General features: G+C 45.4%; 1 protein-coding gene across 3 annotated transcripts in view; it reads right to left on the reverse strand.

Moving 5' to 3' along the window:
• Nucleotides 1-645: 645 nt before the first annotated feature.
• The window catches only part of DNM1 (dynamin 1), a 65,592-nt gene continuing 47,885 nt past the window's right edge, over nucleotides 646-18,352 (reverse strand). The window contains exons 15-21 of one of the 3 annotated variants that reach the window (XM_063409830.1): nucleotides 14,226-14,335; nucleotides 13,505-13,616; nucleotides 12,265-12,276; nucleotides 10,836-11,006; nucleotides 10,409-10,650; nucleotides 9,843-10,061; nucleotides 646-2,709 (exon numbers count right to left, since the gene is read on the reverse strand). In XM_063409830.1, coding sequence (XP_063265900.1) covers nucleotides 2,640-2,709; nucleotides 9,843-10,061; nucleotides 10,409-10,650; nucleotides 10,836-11,006; nucleotides 12,265-12,276; nucleotides 13,505-13,616; nucleotides 14,226-14,335 — 936 coding nt within the window. In that variant the 3' untranslated portion in view covers nucleotides 646-2,639. The other 2 variants (XM_063409829.1, XM_063409831.1) reach the window with 2 other exon arrangements.

The following is an 18,352-nucleotide window of genomic DNA, read 5'->3' on the forward strand; positions in this document are numbered from 1 at the left end:
AAGACCAGTGAAGAAAGTCTGTGGTCTGTTGCAGAGGTGACTTAACCCTGTTACAAATTTGCTTTCTGAATAAACTTATTCAGAGGGGCACTGACTAGAGGTATTTCTTCTGCACAGACCACCTTGAAATGTGGCCAGAAAAAGAGAAGAATGAATTCTTTATTGAAAGCACCTGCCCTGACAGTGATGCTGTTTTTACTGAGCTTTGATGAATGTTTTCTGTACAGACTGCTGACAAGCCTGAGAGGTGGCTCTTGGCTAACATTTCATATCCAGATTCATTTTTTACCCTGACCCCTTTCAGGAGTGATTCTCAGACCTCACCTTTACTGAACGTCCACTTGCTTTGCTCCAGAAGCACGATAAGCAAAAATCCCTTTTAAGAAGCAATTTGTGTGCAAACTCCCACCTTCTGTATGCCCCATGTCTGAAGCACTTCCACACAATTCTCTCTGCACAGGGATTTACCTTTCTGCACCTGACAAGCTGTTTCACTCTACTGCAGCTCCTGGACTCTCAGTGCTGGTGCAGATCTGCTCCACCTTCCCTATCAGTGACAGCCCCTGCTTGTATGTACAGCTTGTTACCTCTGTGGAGTGAAAGGAGCAGGTTGTAATCAAACACAGCTTGAAAACCACCCAGAGAAAAAGCAAGAGAAAGAGATGGTTTTATTCTAGTCATGGAGACCTTCATTATACAGAAATGAGAGTTTATTTCATCCAATAAACAAGAGTGACAGGTAGATCACAAACTGCATCACAGCTACTACCAGCACTGAGACAGTTCACCCACAAGTCTGGGGTAATACAATAACCCAACTGCACACAGCAGAGAATTTAACAATCAGCTCAAAAACTCAACATTGGGATTTGGTTAACTTTTTGGATGTGTGTGTATATATATATATGTATATAGATATTCTTTTCCTACTTAAGTATTTCCTAAAATTCACATGGAAGCACAAATGGCTTTTAACACCTGGACATATATAGATTTTTCATCTTATATATATATTTATAGATATTTATAACAGTAAAGATATGTTTCTCATTACTACAATATACTTGTTTAACTCCTTTAAGCAGCTGGGAAGAAAAAACCAAAAAACCCCAAACAAAAAAAAAACAACCCCAAAAACAGTTTCACTACAATCACATCTGATATGTGTGTGTCACAAATTACAAACAAAACAAGCCATGTGTGAGATTCGAGTCAGACCATTCCAGGACAGAACAGCTAAGAGGCAGGCAAAGAGTCTCAGAGCAGGCCTACATGTCAAATGGTGGTTTTGGGCTCTCCGGGCGGGCGGGACTGGCCTTACCCGGCCGGCTGGAGGTTAAAGACAAGAAAAACAAAGAAAAAGGGAAAGGGAAGGAGAAGGGGGAGAAGTAGTAAAACAATAGTTAAAATACAGAAAGGAACTGGCATCAGAACAATAGAGGATCCACAAGAGAAATTAAGAGTTATAGCACTGAAATGAGAGAACTGCAACAGGAATCAGGCCTGGAGGACAGCCTGCGACACAGGTTCATTTAGCTCCAGTAGAAACATGACATCTGAGATGTACAGGGTTGATATATTTTTTAATTCTCAAGTAGGTTTTTTTTCGTTGCTTTTTTTTTTTTTTTAAATACATGTAGCATGAAAATAAAAACCAAACCTTAAGATGAGTTGTGATCAACAACGGTTACAAGTTTCCCCAAACACGTACCATCCACATGCAAGAAAAGGCTACGGAAGAAGTCACCACAGTACCCCAAAAACACTGGAAGATGTGCTTAGTTCAAAGCAGTAATATTTTCAACAAAACACCACACAGCAAACTCCCTGAAACATTTGGCTGTCCGTTTGCAAGGGGGGAGCAGCGTGTCTATTCCCCTCGCCCTGCTGGGTTCAGGAAAGTCAGCCAAAAATGGTGATGCAAGACAACTGCTGGCAGGAGCCAGTGTGTCCCCAGTAGGAATGGCCCGGCTCCAGGAGCCGAGGGTGAGCAGGTCCATGAGCTCCCTGCACGCTGAGGTGTGTGCGCTATCTCAGACTTCACTCTGGCAGGACTGGGCTGATCCATTGATTCCCCCCTTTACTCATTTCCCTGCCTCACTTTGATATGAAGTTGATTGCACTGTTCCCAACACGAAGTTTTTGCACCTTAGAAGTCAAGCTAATACACAGGACATTTAATCTGTTCCTAACAGGTGTCATGTGTTTTGACAGCGTATTTTTGCTAAGCCACGCTTTTGTCTTAAACTACAAGGAAAGAAAACAGCTACAGCTCAGTCCTGGGTGCTACAGCTAACTGGTGCAGGCAGGACACTTATCCAGGCTAATGGAATTACTGGACGGACAGCCACCACTTGGACCTAGGGATGTCCCTGTGGCTGATCTCTCCAAGGAGCCTGTGTACTTCAGGGATCCATGCCACTGAATGAAGGCTACTCTATGCTCACAAAGCAATACAGGACGCACGAGCGAAGACGAAGAGCTCAATCACTAGGCTAGAGTTTTACGACACACCGGGGAGGGGTGGTGGGAGGCAGGGATGTGGGATGGATGACAGGAGTGACTGTGGCTGTGGAAGGGAGGGTGGAATGGGGAAGCCACCAGCACGGCACTCGTCGCCAGCTGTCTACAGCCTCAAGTTATAAATCTAAGAGGGACGGTTCAGCCGGTCGGATTATGGTAGGTCGAGTAGGTGAGGCGGGGCCCCTTCTGCTGTGAAAAAGCAGGAAACAAAAACAAGAGAACACACACTGTGGTTAGCACAGCAATTGCAGTCACAACCACACATGCTTCTCCACTTCACCTGAGCCAGCAAAAGAATCCAACCTGCGGCACAAACCCCCAGAGAGCAGCTCCACAGAGGAGACTCACAGGCTTCTACCTGGCCTCACACTGGCCTTTCTGCACAGCACAGATCACCAGTAAAGCAATCCCCTGGACTGCCAGTTTTGCTTCCCTCTGAAATTTGGAAGTGCAGAGATTTAGTGCCAGTAAGTGTCCTGGCTGTGGGACGAGTGGAGAAGCATGGACAACAGTGAGCTCCTGTACCAAGCACATGACAGTCACACAGCATGGATGGGGTCCTCTGAGATGCGCTGCTGCCAGAGGCTCTTGGCTGGTTTGGGGGAGCACCTTCTTCCCTTGCCCTTGAAGCTGCTGAAAGGCTGAGATTTCCTATTCTGACACGAGACTGCTCTTGGATGTCAGGGACAAGCTTACAACTTTCAATTTTCCAGTTCTGTCACAGAGCAAATCCAGCTTCTTACTTCAATAAAAGGAACCTTGGCTACTCCTACTCCATTCTGTTCCAATCCTTTTGCTGGTACTTTAGCTACATAAACTTAAGTGTTTGCCCTCTGCACGGATTAAGTGTTCTAGAATCTCCTTCCTGTAAGGGACTGGGGGGAAAAAACACCACAACAAAAACATAGAAGACAACACCCCTGACATGGCTCTCAGCTAATTACCTGAAATATCACTTCAGTCTCAGACTACAGGCTGTAAGAAGGCTATAAATAAAAATGTGCTCTGTAAGACTGAGTCCAATCTGTGTTTTTCCTTTAATGCATGCTCCCGGCAGTGTCTGTGACCTCAACTGCATTTTGCTGATGCTTCATTAAATAAATAAATAGTTTGGTACCAAGCCAGAGTAGTTTTAAGGTCCAAACTGCCTGAAATGCAAAGAGCAAAGCCAACAGCATGCAGACCAAATGGAGGGGAAGTCCTTGCACTGATCATACAGGACCAGGTGTCACAGAATTAATGCCTCAGTAATTCCACACTGACAAGACTTAAAGTACAGAGAATCAACTCACTGCTAGAAATGAAGGCCCTCTCCTGACACAGGGGCTGAGGGGAGGGAGGGAAGAGGGGCAGAGGAGGATATTTGTACCAGCAGTCTCCAATCACACTGGCACTAGAGGAGTTACACTCCTATAAATTGGGGCAAGTTGCCTCATTTAGCAAATACACAAGAGCAACTCTCCAGTTCTGTTTATTTAACCTCAGCAGAACTTACTGCTCCAGATCTATTAAGCCTCAGAGCTTCATGACATGTGGGATCTGTGCATTCTCTCTAAGGGTGTTACGGTGTAAATGCAGCCACAGCAATCCTTTGGGGGCTTCTACTGTCATTGGAACAGCAACACCACCTGAATTAAAACCTTACAGAACTTCAACTCAACATTTAGTGAGATGCTGTTTCATCATCACATGTCAGAAGGCATTTTTGGGAAGGTTGAAGGACCATTTGCATTTCAGAAGTTTGCACAGGTTGTGCTAAAAGCCTCTGAGGGTTCACATGAAAAGGATACTTGAAGCCACTAGAGTACGTAAAGTGTTCTGGCAGGAGTGGCCACTTGACCCTAGCAGAATAGATAGGGCTGAAAGGAGCACAAGTAATTCACAGGTAGATGGGCTAATTTTTGTAATGTACTATGACTGATTTTTGCAGACTTATTTCTCTCAGCATTCAAAGCATCTTAGGGTGTGGGGCTGTCACTTTTTAAACTTGTGGGCTGTTTCTGTTGAGATTTTCTGGAGATGCTTGCAGAATTTGCCTGGTAAGGTTAGAAAAGGCTGAAAACTGTGGGGACAGAGGGACAGAGAAGTCTCTCAGGCATCATTTACCCCCAAAATGCTGCTTCAGTCTGACTACAGTGCTAGTCAAGCCTTTTTATATCACTGAAAAGTCACTCTTTGTCAGGAAAAGCAATAAAGTTTTGCTCACAGGGACGCCCGTGGCTGTCTCCAGTACATGAGAAGGAAGACCTGAGCCCCGGCAGGAGCCCAGGGAGATGAGTTACAGTGACTGTCACATCCTTTGAAGTCTGTCTTTCAGGCCATATCCAGGGAGAACACTGAGCTAATCCTATCTAAGAACCACTGGGCTAATAGGGAGTTCTGTTGATAAGGATGTAACAGAGGTGGGAAAATACTCTGTTTATTCCCTTGGACTGCAAAAGGTTTTGGGTGTAATTTTTTGGATAATTTGGGGGTTTTTTTTAGTTTTTAATTTTTATTTCCTTGGTGCTCTTTATGCCAGATTAAAAACAGAATGCCCCATTAACAGCGAGTCCCAGAATGGGGTACAGACAGCAGCAAGGCTCCTTCCCAAGGCTGTTCACCCAGGATGCACATTTCCAGGGCTGTCAGGGATGTCTGCACAGGCAGAATATTGGAGGAAACTGCTGATTGCTCCAACACCTCTGCAGTGTGTCATCAGTGAGGAGGGCTGACGATGACGTCCTCAAAGATGTCAATCATGAGCAGTCACTGCAATGTGGCAGCTCTAACTGCAGTTCTTTGCAGCAGTAACAGACACCATCTACTGCACGATGGGGGCTGGCTGAGACACCCCTGCCCAGAACAGGGGCTTCAACTTCTGCTGTTCCTATTAAAGTAGGATTTCAGCACATGCTCCTTACCCCAGATCTCTCTGCCACAACCAGCAGCAAGGGAATCTGCAGGAGCTGCTGCTGCTCCACTCCTCTGTCATGAACCAAATCCACAGAGAAAGGGCCCAAAAAAATCCAGTTTTGCCCTCTGTACCTCTTTGTCAATAAGAGTTGGAGGTTCCCAAGAAAAGGACTCAGGAAAATTTGCTGATGTCCCTCTTCACACCCCCACTGACATTAACAGGATGAGCAATACAACACAACACAAACCCACACCCTGCTACATCACTGAACCACTACAACAAAATGCAGGGAGAAAGAGGAGAGAGAAATGGGCAGGAGCTCAGGGCAGAGTGTTTGAGGGACACAGATCACTACACCCTTCCTCTTGGAGAGGCAGGAGGCAGAGAAAAGAGAAGGCAGTTTGAATGGAAGCAGGAGAGTAACCTTGAAGGTAAAGGGTCAAGGGGAGAACAAACACAGGGAGTTCCCATCTATCTGATGATGGGACACAAGGATAAAAGAGAACATTCAATGTCAGAGTTACCCTGCACTCAGACATGGAAGTCCTGATATTAATGACCCAAACTCCTCTTGACTTCCATGAGCACTGGGGACACAGTGAGGATGGGAGCACTTCTCCAGCCAGACATTAGAATGTAAGAAGAGGAGTCTGAACTATCAGCTCCCCAAGTCTCTGTCTTGATCCTAACAGAGCTGACAGACCAAATCAAAGCAGAGTTTATTCAGCTGATCTTACAGTTAGTGTGGATATAAGCCAAATGAAACACACAGAGTTTAGACCTTGTTGCCAGAGCTCATTCCCCCATCCCACCTTCTCTATTCAGAAGCAGAGAAAGGATCCTCCAGACCTTAAATCAGGTACTGAGGCTTTCCCAGCTCCTGCAGCTCAAGCAGCTGCTCTGCCTCTGATCAGCCAGTATTTCTGTTCAAGACTCCTCCCTTTATGAGATCCTGGCAGAGGTGGTTCATCAGACAAGGGACTCTGTTACTAACACAAGAACTGGGCAGCAGAGGAGAGCTGCAGAGCAGTGCTGGAGGATGGGGACACAGAGACTCATGCATTGCAGCGAGAGTGCAAAACCTACCGTGGCTGCCAGTCCTCAGGGGTCACTGATAGTGATTCTGAAAGACAACACGAAATCAACATGGCAGTTCAGACAGTTCAAGGCAGAGGCCACACAGACTGTCAGGAAGGTGGAACAGACACACAGGCGCTTGCACAGACACAGTCACACATCCCCCTCCAAACACAGCATGAGTAGGGGGACTGCAAACACACAGAAAACACTCATAGACTCATCTTTGCACACATCCAGACCCTGTTGTGCACAGGGGTGCATCAAAACCCACCCATCTGTCCACACACCTACTGGCTGTTGCTCACTCATCCAAGTTCCTCACGCATCCAGGCTGATGTTCACACCAGTGTCATACCCAGGTTTCAGCACCCACCAGCTGGGCACAGATAGCTGGGCTTGTCTCTCACTAAGGATTCCTATCTTCTGACCATATTAAATGTTTAAGAAAGAGCTCAGGAAAGAGGGAGATAGCATGCAGTCCTGAGCACTACCCAAAATGGCACAAAGCAGGTGGAGGCTTTTCTGAAGGTCATAAATCATGAAATCAGCTAGTCCAACCTCCTGAATAATTCAGGTCATACAGCTATGTGACCTTATCATAGAATGGTTTGGGTTGGAGGGGACCTTAAAAATCATCTAAGTTCCAACCCCTGGCCATGGGTATTGGCCACTAAATCTCTAAGTAGATAATCTGTCCCTTGAAACTGTGTGTCCAAGAACCCTTTGGGAGTTCCAGGGACATGTCCCCATTGTACTGACCAGCACAGCAGGCAGTGAGAACCATCCCTGCCAGGAGGCAACCCCACACCCAAGCCCTTGTGATACCAAAGAATGGAGAACCCATTAATGCCTTCAACACATTTTTACAACGGTTGAGTCATTCGCACTGAAATTTCTTTCATTCTCCTTCAAGGTCTTCTGCCTACAGTTTCTATCAAGCTATTTTAAACTAAAGAGCCTAAATGCCTGGGGGAATACCTTCACAGATTTCTTTCCCAGGTCAAAGCCTAAATGCAGTCCATTGCACACTGATAGGACCTTGGATGGTTTGTAACTTTCAGCTCCCAAAATTATGGATTTGTCTATATGGACTTCCACAGTAAACTGAATAAATGCTAAGCACAGAAGCAGGATGGTAAGTCTTAAGTGTTTTTGATTATACACAGGAATATCTTTCTGTGCAAAAAAATGTACCATGTGGTGATTATATGTGCAACTTATGTTTATGAAAAAGGAGTAGCATGACACTTGTGTAAGTTCATCATTCATAAAATCACATGCTCAAACCAGAGGCACAGAACTACCAAACTTGTACACAGGCATCAATGAGCACACAAAGTACACCCAGCCACCAGCACACATCTGAGTTCACTCCACACCACCAGCTCCTCCATCAAAGCCCACTCGTGCTGAACACGAGAGCTTTGTTCCTCTCTCACACACACACTACACAGCCCGGTTAGCAAGGGAAAGATGGGTATTAAAAAAGCAACAATGGAGATGGCATTCGTTCACCCATGGCAGAAGGACCCGAGTCCAAGTGCTAGCAGGGAACATTCTTATTCTATATACAGGAGAGGAAGAGAAAGAGTCCCTTGTCATTGGAAATTCTCCATTCATCAGTGAACTCAAATGACAAGCTGGTATCAGGATCCGGAGGAGTCTATGAACAACTGGAAGAATCAGAGAGGGGGATCAGAGAATGAGCATCACACTTCACAGCTTCTGGAATTACATTCTCAACTCCAGATCAGGGCAGTCAGTAGCATGCAATCCAACCTAACATCTCTCCTAAACCAAGGGGTTGCTCAGTCAAGCATGAAACTCTTTCCTTCTCTGCTTCAGTGCTGTTTTCCCTACCTTTCCCTAAACTCTTCTACTCATGCAAAAGGCAGAAAAGCCATTAAGAGAGGCTACAACAGATTTCTTAAAAAAAAGGCCAATTCATTTCAGCCCATTTTGGGGAATCCTATCACGATGGCCAGGTATATAGAATATTTTTCATGAGTGAAGAAATGAAACTGAGTGAAAGGAGGAAGATGGAGACAGAAAGAAGCATAAGTATATTGAAAACAAAACCACAAAGTAACAGTATATGGAAAGGCAGGGTCACAAGAAGCAGGAACCAAAATACACAGTAGAAGCATGCTGACATCCATAGGTGCCTCCACAGTCTCTGGGGCAACACTGAGGTATGTGAGGACAAGTTATTGTGGGAGCTGCATCCAGGTGCATAGGAAGGACTGGGGCAAAGGCACCAAGAAAGTAAAACCATTTTGCATACACCAGAGTCAGAAACTGATCTATAAAGCTGTCTGGACCCATCCACCACTGAGCTGGCTGCAGCCTAGCAGAGAACACTTCCCTTCAAACAGGCAGCATCAAATACAAGCTGGGCACTATTGCAGGAGGAATATTGAACCCACTCTGCCATACACCATCCCCAATCACTGACAGGCTTGATGTTTTCACAGAAAATGGCAAAGTTTCACACTTGTGCCACCAGCAGAGGAGAGGTGGATTCCACAAGGGAAGCATTCCCCTCTTGGCATGTCACTGGGGAGTTTCTGGTTATGTTTGCTCTTTACACTGCAATTACTTCCTCTTTCTCAAGGGAAATTAAGTACCCAACATAAAAGCATTCGTGGTTCCAGACTGCTTCCCATGTCCTGTTCAGGAACATGCACTCAGCTGCACAGGGGATAATCCCTTATTACTATGTTGAAGTGTGTCTGAAGTGACTGAACAGGAAAGGAAATGAGTTTCCTAATGGGAAAGCAAAGCTGTGTGATTTGAACCCTCTAGACTGGAAAATGCTGAGGTTGATTACACAAGGAACAAAATTGCCTAAGAATTAATTTCCCTGCCAGTGATCCTGCAATACTCTCCTAGCCAAAAAGCAACTGAACAGCTTTGAAGGTCTTCCAACTCACCTTGAAGAACTCTGGACCAAAAGAAAAGAGGCAACTTCAGACTTTGGAGAGCCCTATAAAGAGGGGAATCTCACCCCAGTCCTGTGATTCATCTGGTGACTACAGGCATTGGTACAATTGCTGTAAACCTTGGGTACAAGGTTTTCTCCCACATTCTTTATAGAGTTTTGTAGAGACAAACAACTGTCCCTCTGTTTCTGAGAGTTGCCTTGGCATTGCTTCATCCATACCATGACATCTCAGAGGTCAACGATGCTCCTGCCTCTGGATCCAGTTCAAATATCCAAAGGCTGTACCCACACCACGCACTCCATTCTCCTCCTATGGCCCAGGCAGGCCAAGTGCTGCCACGGCTCCAACCCCAAACCAGAACATTCCCCACCTGTGAGGAGCAGCGTTTCAGGACTTACCTGGGAACACCCGGAGGAGCACGATTAGGCCGAGAAGGAACCTGAGGTGGGGGCCCGAAGGGATCAGGAGAGGCACCTGGCCTGGAGGGCACAGGGGGGGCACCACCCAGCGTGGACCCACCAGCAGGAGGTGGCCCAGGAGCCGGGCCGCGAGATCCAGGCCTGGCGGGGGGCACGGCAGGGGCTCTCCTCTGCGGCGTGGGGCTGGACGTGGGGGACCTGCCAAACAAACAAAGGCATTCAACTGCAGCAACAGCTCTGGGATCCCTCTGCCACCACAGGCTGCCTTCACTGTTTCTGTCTTTAGCTTCACATCACTTTACACACCACCCTTTGGCTTTCAAGGGCCACACCCTGGGTTGCCTTCAAAGCTACGTCAGCCCCATCCAACCCAAGGGTTCATAAAGTCTCAACATCTGAGATCTAGGAGCCTGCCAGCAGAAATACCCGGGACTCTTCATCCACAGGAAGAAGAGGAGGACTCCCTGTGTCAGTGGGAGGCCCCAGCAAGGCACTGAAGAGGCGTCAGGCAGGTCTGCGGGGCTCTCCCCCTGCGCCTGTGGTACCTGCGTCCGGACGGTACGCTCTGCACCTGCAGCCAGGAGTCGTCCACCGGTGGGGGCATGGGGGTGCTGATGGTGCTGGTGTTGATGTCCCCGATGATGTTGAGGGCCTCCTTCAGGGCGTGGTACATGCGCAGCATTTCGTCGCGCCGCTGCGCCTGCTCCGCAGACTCCTCCATCAGCGTGTTCTGGTCCCCGCACGAGTACAGGTTCGCCAGCAGCTCTGAGTGGATGAAGTCCTTGGTCTGCAAGTGAGCAGAGACAGGGAGTTGGTTTTCATCACCTTTCCCCAAAACACTATTCTGCCCCCGCCTCCTCCTTCCAAGCTGCCTTCTGGTTTTCTTCATTCTTTTCCTTCCTCCCTTTTTTTTTTTTTTGTTTTTCCCCTTTCTGCCACTCCCACCTCCATTGACCACAGTGAGTTTATTACATTGTTTATCATGAGGTGCATGATTGTCTTCGGCATGAGGTCCCTGATGGTTTTGTTGACAATTGCCATGTAGGAATCCACCAGGTTCCTGATCGTTTCCACTTGTCTCTCCAGCTGAGGATCCATGGAGTGCATGAAACTATCTCCTCCATTCTCCTCTGCTTCACTGGCCTGCAGAAAAAAGGAGAAACTGATTGATCCTTCAAATGTAAACAAAATCAGCTTTTCATGAGAGCTAAGAGAAGGGTAGAAGGGAACAGGCAGGAAGCGCATGCAATAAACAAAATTTATTTAAACTTGTATTTTGAGCTGTGATTGTCAATGGACAACTCAGTTTGTACAGACTTCTCCAGCTCAGATCTGAGAAATTTCAGCAATAAAACTGCTCCCTTCATACAAAATTATTAAGAAAAGGTGAAAGGCAACAGGGACTCCTGACCCATGTTCAGATGTTATGGCTCTGGCACACACTCAAAGCTGTATTATTACTTTTTAATGTTTACAGCTTCCTGAAAGGTTCTTCATTTGATCTGGATTTTCCATGACCAGAGTCAGTTAAAACCAAGAATCATTGACCATAAAGTAAGTCTCACAGGCTCTCTGCCATGCTGCATCTTTGTCCTCATTACACAAATGAGAAAACAGATACAGAGAAGTGAAATAACTGCTCCTTTCAGGCTGGCCACAAGTAGATGGAATAAACTAGAAAACTTTCCTATCATTTCAACTGCAATTCCTGCATCATAAGTTATAATTATCTTTTCTTTCACACCAAGCAGATGAATTACTTCCTGTTTAAACTACATTGTTTATTCTGTAAGGTAAAACCTGGACCTGTGCTGTTTGACAGCAAGCAATCTCCAAGGCTCCTCCATTTGGGATTGATTTCAAAGCATTGAAGCATGAAAGAACTGCTGCCTTCCTCAACGCTTATTTAAAAAAAAAAACACCCTGTGATTGTACAATGAAACATCTTTGTTTTAAACAGCCCTAGTCTGAACAATTTGCCATGTAGGAAATGGTTTCTCTTTTGTTTTGGGGAACAAAATATATGAGAAAGGGCAAATTCTTTTGTTCAGTCGAGCTTTTGCTGAGAAGATCTTACATAATGAAGGAATGCAAGGTCTCAGTGTGAAACAAAGTAAAGGAAGTGGATGTCAAACAGGACAACTTAAAAAAAGTGGGGGCAAAAAAAACCCCAAAAATAAGCTTGCACCAAGATTCAGAAGTCATACAAAAAGAAAGGAATAAAAAGAAAAAAGGAAAACTCAAATCAAGAACAGAAACAGACAGCAGGAATCCAACAGACAGAACAAAGAGGGAGAAGAAGCAAATGCCTCTCAGGAAATTGTGACAAAAGGAGAAAAAAAATGAGAGCTATCTGGTGAGAGCCCCAGGAGGCAACACAGGCAAAGGGGGTCAGACTTACTTTGTCCTTGTCCTGGCAGGCCAGTTTGAGCATATGTGGAAAAAATTAAAACAAAAAGGGACAAAAAATAAAAAATGACTTTTAGTTGGTCTCAAGAGTTTGGAGAAGGTTCCATAATAGCACTGACAAGCAAAAGACCAATCCCACCAAAAATACATCAATACCTCTATTACACTAGAAGAGGAACAAGTGAACTGTTTAGCTAAACTGAAAAGTGGCATGCTCTGCAAAGGAAATCATATTATTGGCAACAAAGGACCACTTACTCACCTGCAAGGGCCACTGCCATTCCTTCCAGGGGTTTTGAGACAGGGATCAGGGTTCCCATGTCAAACCCCTCCAATTGCACAGCAACAGGTGCCCCACAGCCACTGTAGCTAAAGAGTGGTTCAAAGCTGATCTGAAGTCATGTCACTGTTAAAGCTCAGTCCCTAACTCTCTTTTTAAAATCTCTTACCAGTTTGTTAGGAAATGCTTTAAGGCAAAACCAGCAATATTCAAGTGTAACAGGACAGATGAATGTAAGAAATCTATTAGAAGCAACAAATACAAACAGAAAAGCAATTATCACTTTTCTAATGGGAAAACTATTTATAACAGCTTCCTCTCACAGAGGAACAGGAAAGGCTTTGAACAGAAACAAATACCACAATTGTCTAGAAGATACTTTTAAAGCAGAAAATAATGCTGACAGTAAGTGCTGTGGGACAAGGGGAAGGGAAGAGATAAGAGTTCTTGCTAAAGGAGCATATCAGAGTATCTACCAAAGATAGATAAAAAGCAAAAAGAAAAATTCAAAGTACACCTCTCCATAATTAGTTGGAGGAAGGAAAGGGAGAACAACTGCTAAGTCAGGAAGTTCCTAATAAGGCTGTACAGAGTTATCAAAAAGGAATGGTGCCTTTGTTCAGTGGATATCGTACCAGTTAGTAGTCACAGTAGTAAAATGTCACCCTTATTTTGTGAATTTAATGGCCACAAAACAAGACAGATAGAGGGATTTATCAAGGCAGTCTTTTCCTACTTTATCTTCCCTTTGAAGCTGCCAGTTACTTTATCTCAAGCTTCCCTAATGGAAGCACCAGGACATAACAATTTTTTTTTTCGTTATGAAAGATTCTCAGCTTTGGAAAGACACGAAACCTTCACAGACTTATTTTTTAACACAAGAAGTTGGAGCTATCCTTCTCAAGACACATGCTGTGCTTCTCTTTATCCCATTATTGTGGCTGTCACTTACCCCAACACGCTCTGGGTAGACCCCTGCACGAAGGAAGGAAGCCTTCCAGCTATCCACCTCCTCCTGGGTCTCACAGGCCAGCTCCAGCTGCCGGTAGTCCTTGTAAACATTCCTGACAGGAAGACACAGATTTTATTATTCTCTCCTGCAACTCAGAGATCTGCCCATATTTGACAAAGATATCAATGGCCAGGGAATCCTCCTGTCATTTTAAGACAGTGACACTTGGTCCCTTGCTAGGAACCTCATGATGACTCTGCAAAAGGAAATTTATTTTTTTTACCAAGTTTGATTGCTCTCAAATCAGTTGTATGTTTCATATGTTTCAACAAGGCCTGAAAAAGATTCCCTTTTCAATTCTGTTTGCTGGTAGACTCCTCCATCCATCTCAGATCCTATGGCTTTCCCTAGTCACTCACCAAAAACATTGTGATTATAAATATATATCCCAGCCACAGGCAGACCGAGGTAACCACATCAAAGGCCTGAGGGGTTAAGTTCACACCACATGCCATGCACTGGCAAACAAAAGGAAAATTACACATATATCTGTAAGATCAGAAGGAATTAAGTTAAGTCCTCCCATCTCCTTCAAAAGTGGCTGTCCTGAACGGCCACTCACATCTTCCCAGGACAGCTATCCTAACACACTCATCCCTACTCTGGTACATAAATTCTGTCCCTAGCTCCAGCAGCTTGGTGTGCTGAGATGGGACTATACCTCTGTTCAGTGTTGAAGAGAGCAAAGATGTGCTTGCTGGACATGAATCCCTTCTCCACATCTCGCAGTTTCAGGTTATCCACTGGTAACATGTACTTCTTCTCCTTCTCCTGAAAAGGGAATGAGGAACAAGTCACTCCCTGCTCCAGGGGTGCCTCTGCTCTGCCAGCATGGAGCATCAGCAACAGGGCCCCACATCAACAGAAAGGCATCCTCAGACCCAGGTCCTCTGCTTCTTTGAGTTTGTGAGAGAAGGGGAAATCTGGAAACAAGAGTTTGTCCTTCCCCAACTACTTTTGTGATGATGCCCAACAGCCCTGTCCCATTAACTCCTCCAGGACCAGGCACCAGCACAGCAATGTCCAACTTCCCCAGATTGTGCTCGAGTTGGGAATACTCCCAACTCTTCTTAGCAAAGGGGTCAATCCAGGCTCAGGAAAAGCCAGGCATGTAATAGAGGAGCTGGTTTGATACAGAAGTTAAGTGTTGATAAACCTTGATGTTAAATACTATGTTTAAGATCTGGTATATATCTATATATCTATATATCTCAAATTTAGCTCTTCAGAAAACCTGCCTTGCTGATTTTGTTACTTCATCCTATCACTGTCCTAGTCCTACACCCTATTAGTTACTGTGAACCCTTTGCCTTCATAAAAAGACAAAAACATCAAAACTTGATCTTAACTTTTACATTTTCATTCAGAAACTAAGTCAGAAATGACAACCCCTGCTTAGTCTCAGCTCTGGATCTACAGCAAATTAATAGAACTGAATTTGGTTTAAGGCTCTCATTTGGAGCATCCTATTCCAGCTTGGAATTATACCCCAGTATAACAAGAGGGGGAGCCCTCACACTGGTCTGCAAGAGGCAGAATGCAGCTATCCAAGACTAAACCATGTGCAAAGCAAGCATGTGTGACTGTTCCCTTGTGAGATCTTGCGTGTTTGTAAACCTTTCTTGGCTGGAAACAACATGATCACTCTTGGGGGAAACAGGATGGAAAACAAAGATGGTCAGTGAGGAGAGATCCTGAAGAGCTGACCAGGAAGGATGGGGAGGGCAGAGGAGCAGGTACAAGTGACAAAGCTGCTGAGTTCAAACACTCAGACAATGGCAAGTCCAGCCTAACATCCTCTAAGCTTAAGCTAAATTGCCTTGAGTTTGCTAAGGATACCAGCACCTCAGAGTTCTGAGATATCCCAAAGATCAAACTGTACCAGTTCATTACAAATCATATGCAACAAGAATATCCCCCCCAAAAAAGCACCTAGAAAACAGAAGAGATCACTTGGGTTGCTGCCAGACCATGAAAACAGGGGAACTCTTCCAAGCAAATTTCTCTGGACTTTCTAATACTGCTAATCAGCTTTAATTAGATGTAGGCAGGCATTTTTCTAATGGGGTATGTCAGCCACATGCTGGTCTCAGAGCTACACTGACTACTTCAGACTCTGTGAGCCACAAACAACTTGCAGCTTTCTGTTACTCTGGGTTATTTCTATGCTGACTTAGGCTGAACTGGTGACCTAGAGGAGAACAACACCAACTGCTGAGTCCCTGGCCGAGTCAGGCCATCCCCACTGCAGCCTCGCTTAACTGGAACTCCCTGCTTTCACTCCACAGTCTCTGGGCTCATGAAAAAAAGAAAAACCACTCCCCACACTTCCCCCCTTAAAACTTCACCCAACAAAAACCCCCACAAAACCACCAAAACAAACAACAACAAAACCACAAACAAACCGAACAAAAAACCCCAAACCACCAAAACAAAATCCCCCAAAAAAACCACCCAACACAATCCAACAAAAACTGCTGATGTTAAAGATGTCTGAGAAAAACCTTCTGCATTAGACCCACGTAATTCCGTAGAAGTTCTGCAATGGTGTCATTCTTCAGGAAAAAAAAGTCAAAAAGTAAGGGAATTCCATATCCCTGATATGGAAACAACATGCTCCCTGCCAGAGTTTCAACTTTCACCCTTTCCAAGCTCTCGCATAAATGCTGCCACGTGATCAAGGCAGTACTATCTCCACATGATGATCTTGCCACAGATCACAGGGAAGACAAAATATCTCTCTGCCAGCACAATTTATCAGTCCTAGAGGTGAAGGTAGCAAGAGCAATCAAGTGGAGGACACGGGCACAAGGCAAGAAGCCCCCAAGTCAGGCAAGCTGCAATGAGCCCCTGCTGCTCCCCATCTCCCCACACCTCCCCCTTCCCAGTCCCCCACTTCAGCCTTTCCAGCTTCTCAGTTTTCAACCCAGCCTGTTTTATATCAACAATCTGACTTCATTTCCTGAATGTAGAGACAGGAAAGTGTGGAACGAGCTGCCAAGGGCTGAGCCTCTCAAAACTTTGGCTGAGCGCTCTGCCCATATGTTAGCAATCTGGCAGGGTGTGCTATGGCTGAGCAGCATCCTGGCCAAGGGGGGAAAAGGGCTTCTCTCTCTCTTAGCTTTCCAGACTTGGAGTCAGGAGGGAAGACAAGGAAGAGCCAGCACACATCGAAATGGGAAAGCAGTTTGTGAAATCCTATATTCAAAGTCCTCAGTCTGATCCCAAGAGGCTTATGTTGCTCATATTGCCCTTCATCAATAAGTAGAAGAAAAAAAAAAAAGCAGGCAAAACTCTCCCTCAGTGGAGTATGTGTTATATAAAATGTGCTCGTTGGCTGTGAGTTAATCTGTAGAGCCATGAGGCCAAGGGGAGGTGCAGCAGTGGCAGAGGCCCCCAGACTGTGTAAAACAGAACATGGGGCTCAGCGATGGCTTGGGAACATTGTAGGCACAGGGTCACCACCCCTCATCAGGGCTGCTGCTCCTCACAGGAGCCTCAGCCTGCAAGGAGACCTACAGAAAGAGATGACTGCAAGCTCCTTGCAGAGGCAGGATAAGTGCCAGAGGATTATTCCCCCGCCCCCGGCACAGTGCAGATACAGCCATATGGCTCTGTACTTTGCATCTACCAGGGAAAGAAAATACACATGGCCAGGAAGCCGACCAGGATCCATGAGCCATTCCAGTTGTGGGGTGGAAAGCACAATAACTGCAGGAAAAAAGTGATGCTGCAGTTGCAGCCTGGTGTTCCAACGTCCTTTATTGTTGTTACACATCTCCTTATGGTGGCTAAATCCTAGAGATGGGTTTTGGCCAGATATAGCAATAATCTGCACCAACACCTGAATTATTTGTTGCTAACCTGTAGGTAATAACCTACAAGGAGTTCACAGAATCCAGCAGGCAGCAAGCCAGCCTGACTCCAAGCATTCCCTCCATTCACCTGGACTGCCTCAGCAGCAAAGTAAATTTTTTTGCTCCTGGATACATGCAAAATGAAGCTGACAGATGCATGTGTGGGCTCCCTAAGGTTGGAAATTGGCACTCGCAGCACAAGAAAATAATTGGCAGAATTATTAGGTCTCAGTTTGCATTTGGAGCACAAATAAACTAATTAAAGGTTTCCCTGTAGCTGTTATGACAAACACCTTCTTCTGCACAGAGACAAGGGTCTGTGGATATGGGAGAAAACATTGCCATTGTTTTAACTGGGGGCTGTGTGAAATTAGGAGAAATTCATCTTGCTTAAACCTCTTAATCTCCTTTCCCTCCTGTAAGATGTAAAGTATTACAGGTAAACAAACCTGCCCCAGAGATGCCTGGAGTTTCAGCAAAATTGTTTCTGTTAAACACATGCACGGCATTTTGGGAACTCCAGCAATAAAACTCTACTCCAATGGAGAAACATTAACATCATAATTTATAATAAACACACGGCATGAATACATGCACACTAAAAGATTAGTAGGAAAAAGCCTCTGGAATATTTGAAAGAAAGTGAGCTGAGCTTTTCAAGCTGAACCAACCACTCCACTCCCCCCATCTTGTGACCAACTGCTTTCTGCTTCTTGTCTCAGCAAGCAGAAGAGCTGAATTTCTGAGATGTTATTCCTCCAGGAAGCCCTGGTCATCCCACCACACACACACATCTTGAGATCATCTTTCCCAGACACAGCCCACCTGTATCACTCTTACCCTCAGAGCATAATTTATAGGAATGATTCCTCCCCCAAGCTGCAAAGCAGCTGTAATGGCTTGTTTACATCAGAAAGCTGCCTTGGTTTAT

This window comes from Prinia subflava, chromosome 12, assembly GCF_021018805.1.
Source record: "Prinia subflava isolate CZ2003 ecotype Zambia chromosome 12, Cam_Psub_1.2, whole genome shotgun sequence".
Taxonomy (NCBI): Eukaryota; Metazoa; Chordata; class Aves; order Passeriformes; family Cisticolidae; genus Prinia; species Prinia subflava.